Raw genomic sequence first — 7,828 nt, forward strand, 5'->3', positions numbered from 1 at the left:
GACCTGCACACTCTGGTGATCACCGAAGCCTTCGAGGACGACACGGGGCGCTACACCTGCGTGGCCTCCAACAGCCTGGGAGCAGACAACACCTCCGCAGAGGTCTACATCGAAGGTGACACGAGGGGGAGGAACCATAACCAGATAATAATAATAATAATAATAATAATAATAATAATAATAATAATAATAATATCACAATATGTATATTTTAATACTACTCCTACTACTACTACTAATAATAATAATAATAATAATAATAATAGTAATAATATATACATATCATTATATCATATACATGTGTCGCAGGCAGGGCAACACAAAAGAATATCTACATTTATATACTCACTATTATATACATTCTATTTTTTTATTATTATTATTATTATTATTATTATTATATTCCTTTTTAGGGGAGGCTTCTTGACAAGCCCTACTGGGTTTCTTCCCCTCCCCTGCACAATTTGCCTTTTCTTTTCATTTTGTCTTTCATGTGATATGGTGTGTGTGTGTGTGTGCAAATCCTAAATAAGTCAATCAAAAATATTAGCAATATTCAGACAGACAAGCCTGAGCTATTCATCAAGATCATATTCATAGAATATGTGTTTATCAGGCTCTAAAGTACTTCTTTGGTATCTTACCCACACTCATTATGGATTTGAGATTAGCTATGAGATTATGTTGTTAGTGATGTAATGTGTGTTAAGTATCATTCTCTAAAATGTACAACTAATGTGTCAAATAAATCATTCTCTAAAAGGTTTCCATTGCTGTTCTCCGTCCCTGTCACTCCCTGTAGGAACTTCTTCCACAGACTCAGAAGGTGAAGGATCTGTGTCCAAGTCCAGATCGGGAGCTATGCCTCTGTACGTGTGTTTCAGCATGACCCCTTTGACTGCTCCTCCTGTGAACCCTGACTGACCCCTGACTTACTCCACCCTAGTACAGGTTAACTGAGCCCTCCAGCAGCTAATCAGGCCCGCTGACTGCTGTAATTTAACTAGCCCCCATAAAAATCCATTATACCCTGCCTCAGTCAACCTGGTTGTCATTGAGGTAATGAGAGTTGCCCAGGGGTTAATGTGGTAAAGATTTGTGTCTTGCAGTCTTTACACACTCTCTCTCTGTCACACACACACACACACACACACACACACACACACAAACAGCCATGCACGTAAGCACACACACACACACACACACACACACACATGCATGCACGCACGCTCACTCACTCACTCACTCACACACACACACACACACACACACACACACACACACACACACACACCTTTGTGTGTGTTCACCTTCACATCTTTTCTATCCCTCACTCTCTCGTTCTCGCTTCTCTCTCTCTCTCTCTCTCTCTCTCTCTCTCTCTCTCTCTATGACCCATATCAGTGCCATGTAATCTCTTTCCCCATCTCATGTACTGTAATCTCACTGTCTTGCTCTCAATTTATCTCTCTCTGTCGTTTATCTGTGTCTGTAACTCTTACCTCTCTGTGTCCTCCCTCTGTCTTGACTACTCCTTCATTCTTCTCTCTGTTTACACATCACAGTCTTGGCTCTCTTTGTGGTGACATCATCTTGGTCATTGGCGAGGCCATTTTCATTGCACAGGCCCCCAAAGTCCTTTATAGGGTGTAAAGTGAACTGAGAAGAATGAACTCAGAGAGAGTAATTACTTTCACTTCTATGAACTGTGCTTCTCAAGGGAAGCTGTTCATGTACTCTACTGCACTCTTCCAAAAGGGATTCTTCAGCTGTCCCTATAGGAGAACCCTTTTTGGGGTTCCATGTACTGTAGAACCCCTTTTTGGTTCCATTTAGAATCCTCTTTGGAAAGGGTTCTACTTGGAACCTAAAAGGGTTCTCCCACAGGGTTCTCGGGAGAACCTATTTTTTCTACAACAATTGTGTGTGTTTGTCCGCCATGTGTTAGAGCAGCCATTTATTTCTTACAATGCAATCAGACACACGTGTATTCTCTCAGATGATGTAATTGCAAAGTTCTGTTTTATTTAGTTTTATTTAGTTTCTCTCTAATGAATGTGCTGACTACTGGTCTGACCAACGCACCTAGCTACTGGAAATGTCTCATGATGTTTTGTCTGTTTTAGGCTTCAGAAAAAGTCCACCTCAGTCTCTCTGACTATCCGCTCAGCTTCACCGAAGAGCCCTGAGGTCCATCCTCACCGCTCCACCCTGGTCCAGCCCCTGTCTCAGCCCCCGCAGAGGGTAACACACACACACACACACACACACACACACACACACACACACACACACACACACACACACATTTATGTAAGCACATACGCAAACACACACACACACACACACACACACACACATACACACACACACAAATATACACAGGTATGTTAGCTAGAGAAGTCAAATCAAATCAAATCAAATCAAATCCAATCAGTATAAATCAAATCAAATCAAATGTTATTTGTCACGTAACATCGCATACAGCCGTAATTCACATAGTGAAATGCGTTGGGATGCTTTTGGGAAGTCATAAAAAAATTTTGTTAGATAAGAATAAGGCCTGGCCATTGTGTACTACAGCAGAGGTCTGCTAGGGTCATTCTGTACTACAGCAGAGGTCTGTTAGGGTCATTCTGTACTACAGTAGAGGTCTGCTAGGGTCATTCTGTACCAGAGGTCTGCTAGGGTCATTCTGTACCACAGCAGAGGTCTGTTAGGGTCATTCTGTACTACAACAGAGGTCTGCTAGGGTCATTCTGTACTACAACAGAGGTCTGTTAGGGTCATTCTGTACTACAGTAGAGGTCTGTTAGGGTCATTCTGTACTACAGTAGAGGTCTGCTAGGGTCATTCTGTACCACAGCAGAGGTCTGTTAGGGTCATTCTGTACTACAGTAGAGGTCTGCTAGGGTCATTCTGTACCACAGCAGAGGTCTGTTAGGGTCATTCTGTACTACAGTAGAGGTCTGCTAGGGTCATTCTGTACCACAGCAGAGGTCTGTTAGGGTCATTCTGTACTAAGGCAGAGGTCTGTTAGGGTCATTCTGTACTAAGGCAGAGGTCTGCTAGGGTCATTCTGTACTAAGGCAGAGGTCTGTTAGGGTCATTCTGTATTAGGAATAACAACAACAGATGTGTGAACACGCCAGGAAACACAACACTCTCTCTGGCAAGATGGATGCTTCTTGTAATGGTCGGATTACATCTTCAGCGTGAGAAACTGAGTCTCTCTTGTCCCCCCTCCAGATTCAGAGTCCGGTCTCCTCACTGTATGGTGGTGATGGTCATCTTACAGCGCCCCCTGTCTTCACCAAGGTAAACTTGCATTTGGACACACACACACACACACACGCACACACACACACATAGACACACACACAAACACACACACACACTCTCTCTCTCCAGATAAAACAGAGGTTTTGATGATGAGAGGGGCAGAGAACAACTCCCTTTCTCCTGAATCTTTCTCAAACTATTCTCGTATCCCCCCTCGTCCCTCTACCCCTCCCCCCCACCCCCATGTCATGTGACAGGGTAGGGTCTTAACCATCTTAACGGGCCGGAGCAGAGCCTTCAAACAGGTCCTTGCCAAACCCATCCAGTCCCAACCCCAGCCACATCCAGCCCCAACCCCAACCCCAACCCCAACACCAACCCCAGCCACATCCAGCCCCAGCCCCAGCCCCAGCCCCAGCCCCAGCCCCAGCCCCAGCCCCAGCCCCAGCCCCAGCCCCAGCCCCAGCCCCAGCCCCAGCCCCAGCCAGCCTCAGCCAGCCCCAGCCACATCAAGCCCCAGCTCCAGCCCCATCCCCTCCAGCCCCATCCCCATCCAGCCCCATCCCCATCCAGCCCCATCCCCACCCCCAGCCCCAGCCCACGCCAGCCCCAGCCAGCCCCAGCCACATCCAGCCCCATCCCCAGCCCCAGCCAGTCCCTAAATCATTTTCCACCTCATTACAAAAAGACATTTGTTTTTCTTCACCCCCTCCTTCCTCCCCCTCCTCCCCCGGCCCCAGGAGCTGCAACAAGGGCTTTAATCATCTCAATGAGAGGATGTGCTGCCTGCTCCTCTGATGAAGTCAGAGTGTGTGGTGTCACCCTCTGTTCCACCCACACACACACACACACACACACACACACAAGCAACAAGCATGCATACACATGCGGGCGCACGCACACACACACACACACACACACACACATACACACATACACACACACAAAGAGAGAGTGTCTGTTGATAGGTCCTTTCCACTGGAGCCTGTTGAGTTGAGTAGTTGAAGAGGTAACACAATGCTGACAGTGGCCTCTGTCCTTGGCCCCTCAATGGATGGCTTCCTGTCTCTGCTGCAACACTAGAAACTGTCACAGGATTGGCCCGGACAGCTCTTATTCTGTCCTATTGTGAAACAGAGTGCTGTAAATGGGGTCAGCTGTCTGCCAGCCTCACACTCCCCCCAGTGGTGTTCAATGACAGGGTGTCATCTCCCTCTCTGTCTGTGTCATCTTCCTTGACCCCCCACCTCTCTCACGGTTAACCTTGTGTTTTCTCTTCCTACTTTCTCTCCCTCTTTCTCTCTCTCCTCTCTCCCTGTCTCTATACTGTACCCTCTCTCTCTCTCTCTCTCTCATTATCGACCTATGTCTTTCTCTTTCTCTTTCTCTCTCTGTCTCTCTCTCTCTCTCTCTCTCTCTCTATATATATATATATATATATATATATATACCTTTTTATACATATATACTTTACCTCTCTCTCTCTCTCTCTCTCTCTCTCTCTCTCTGCCTCTGTCTTGCGCTCTCTCTCTCTGTGTCTGTAGCTGTTGCAGGATGCCCAGGCGTCAGAGGGGCAGGTGGTGGTTCTGGAGTGTAGGGTGCGGGGAAGCCCCCCTCTGCAGGTCCAGTGGTACCGGCAGGGCCAGCAGATCCAGGACTCCCCAGACTTTCGCATCCTGCAGAAAAGTGAGACATTCTCACAAAGTTAGAAAATGTTATTATTGAGACCTTCTCACAATGCTAGAACATGTTGTTATTGAGACCTTCTCACAATGACAAAGAACGTTATTATTGAAACCTTCTCACAATGTCAGAGAATGTTATTATTGAGACCTTCTCACAATGTTAGAGAATATCAGTCTCACCATATTAGAGGAACACATGGTGTTGGTTGGCTGGACTCAAACTTCAGATCCACATAAGCATTGTTCCGATCCAAAATAACCTACAATACAAGTACTGTTCATACATATTGACCTCTCCCTCTCTCTTTCTTTTTCTTCCTCCTTTCCCTCACTCCCCGTGATGCCATGTGAAACATAGAGCCACGATCTGCAGCTGAGCAAGGTAAGCGTTATCTCACTTCCTGTCTCATCTGTCATCATCATCTGTCATCTGTCAGTCGTGTCTGTGACACTTTGACTGAAGAGTCGTGACTTTCTGTGACATCATCAACCGCCTTTGACCTGGTGATGACTCAGTACCTCTGTTATACTCAATAACAGTCTGGGACATGGAGAGGGAAACCCTGAGAAAATCTGAGAAGCACACACACACACACACACACACACACACACACACGCATAGAAACAAACACTGACGCACACATGCAAATGTACACACTTAGACATTCCAGTCTGAGACAGTCTGACTAAAGAGGTACATCAGGTGTTCCCGCCTGGGTTTGGCAGAAACCTAGTGAGTCACTCACACATCCCTGAACACCTGTGTTCATTCTTTGTGCGTGCGTGCGCGTGTGCGTGTGCGCGTGTGCGTGCGTGCGTGCGTGCGTGCGTGCGTGCGTGCGTGCGTGGTAGTGTACATTTTCCGATATAATGTACGTATGCTTGTTGCACATGCGTGTGTGTGCATGCGTGCGTGTGTGTGTGTGTGTTGGCCTGTATTTCACCTGTCACATTCACATCAGAGTGTTTGTCTGCCTTTCCCCAACCCCCTTGTCTGCTCTGTGGATCTGTTCTCTTGGCAGTGAGTCACACAGCGTGTTACCTGCCAATCACTTGTCTACCATGCATGTACAAACATACCGCTTGTCTATAGCGTCTGTCCATCATGTGTCAGTCTGCCTTACCGTTCATCACAAACACATGGGCTGTCTAAATGGCCGCCCTTAAAGGGGAAGCATGTTGTTTTGCATATCCTTGTAAACTTACGGAATGTCAAATAGGAAGGTAAACACGAGTGCTCCTCACTGAACGTGTTCTATCATGCGATCTCATTCCTTGGTCGCTACCGATTTATCATGGCCATTTAGGACGTTTGAAAGCTCAAATCGCATACTGGACCTTTAAAACGTGTACACCAAGGACAGGCCTAGAGTCAGAGTGGGCTGTTGAAAACTCCACCACCATTTAGGGATAGGCCTCCTATGTCACCTTGTTTACACAAATGGTAGACTTTGTTTTAGTAGTTACTCCATACACTGTCTGACTGACTGAGAACATCTTTCAAGCCAATGTGCCAAAAGAAGAATTTCCACTCTATAAAAAAGTAATGCTCAATAAAGTGTTCTTATCTTATCTAACCTGATCTTATCTAATCTTATTTTATCGTATAGTTGTTAAATGTCATGTTGTCGTTAACTGCCAAATGCGGTTAAGACGTGAATGAGTGCTTATTCTGTTCCAGAGGAGATCTGCACCCTGGTGATCTCAGAGTCTTTCCCGGAGGACGGAGGTCTGTTCTGCTGCACCGCCACCAACCGCTTCGGCTCTGCCAGCAGCACCGCCCAGCTCTCTGTCACTGGAGGGGCCTTCACCACAGCTACAGGCAAGCTACCTTCACCGCAGGGCTAGTGTAGCCAGGTTGAGATGGTAAACTCACTCCTCGAGTTCAAATACCCCCCCCCCCCCCCACACGCACACACACACCTACCCACGCTGTCGAATTACTAGCTTTTTGATAGCGTAGCTGGTTAACATCGGGTATTAAGCGGAGACGGTCACGGGTGTCAGCAAGTTCGAGAGGTCGCAAGTTCGAGACTCGGTCGGAGCGACTTGAGTTGCGGGGCTACTGTTTCCAACCACTTGACGTCTGTTTCACTCATATTCTGTGATCGACCACATACCTTCACTCGAGTCAATACACCAAGACATGTATAATAAACGTTAAAACGTATTTTAGTAGCCCAGGCCTTCACCTGCTTTAACCACAGAGCCACCGTGTTGGCGCGTATTGGAGACAGGCTATTATTGTACACCGGAGGTTCATCTGCCCCCTGCTGTTGCCAAACTGCTGCTCAAACCCGCGATATGACACAAAGTATATTCCATACTGAGAACACATATCCACCAACATTATATCAACATTATTAGCCAACAATAAATCAGTCAAAACGAAATGAATCTTTGATAGATATGGTAATTTATTACATAGTATTATATATTAATAATTATATATATTCATTTATTATCATATCATGTCCATACAAGACTGCTACAAACAATCTGTCAGACTGTTGAATAAATAGCGGTAATGTCGCAACGGTCGCTCAGAATAAAGCGTCGCTTTAATCATCTGACATTTGACAGGTGTTTATCGGAGGCTCTGCGCTTATTGAAAGTTTTACGGTAGTGGAATTGGACGGAGTTAGAGAATTAGATCTTAGGGTGGACTATCACTTTAAGACAGATGGGTTTGCCATTTGTAGAAGAGAGTTGTATAACATCTTTACGAACAAACATGCAAGCGCAGAAATAACTCTTATGTTCTCACCCAGGAGAAGTACTGTACTCTAGCTGGCTTTAAAAGTGACAGAGGCTACTCAAACTGTGGATAGGTGAGTTTAGAGTAGGCACATAAACTGTTT

At 46.0% G+C, this 7,828-nt stretch overlaps 1 protein-coding gene across 1 annotated transcript in view; it reads left to right on the forward strand.

The window, feature by feature from the left end:
- Positions 1 to 7,828, forward strand: part of palld (palladin, cytoskeletal associated protein) — a gene marked incomplete at its 5' end in the record, with an annotated part of 55,490 nt that overhangs the window by 30,329 nt on the left and 17,333 nt on the right. Inside the window, 7 exons of the mRNA XM_083672387.1 lie at positions 1 to 115; positions 803 to 869; positions 2,127 to 2,244; positions 3,250 to 3,318; positions 4,827 to 4,968; positions 5,326 to 5,349; positions 6,649 to 6,789. The exon at positions 1 to 115 is cut by the window's left edge and continues 61 nt beyond it. Coding sequence (XP_083528513.1) covers positions 1 to 115; positions 803 to 869; positions 2,127 to 2,244; positions 3,250 to 3,318; positions 4,827 to 4,968; positions 5,326 to 5,349; positions 6,649 to 6,789 — 676 coding nt within the window. The remainder of the gene's footprint in view (positions 116 to 802; positions 870 to 2,126; positions 2,245 to 3,249; positions 3,319 to 4,826; positions 4,969 to 5,325; positions 5,350 to 6,648; positions 6,790 to 7,828) is intronic.

This window comes from Argentina silus (assembly GCF_951799395.1).
Source record: "Argentina silus genome assembly, chromosome: 6".
Lineage (NCBI taxonomy): Eukaryota > Metazoa > Chordata > Actinopteri > Argentiniformes > Argentinidae > Argentina > Argentina silus.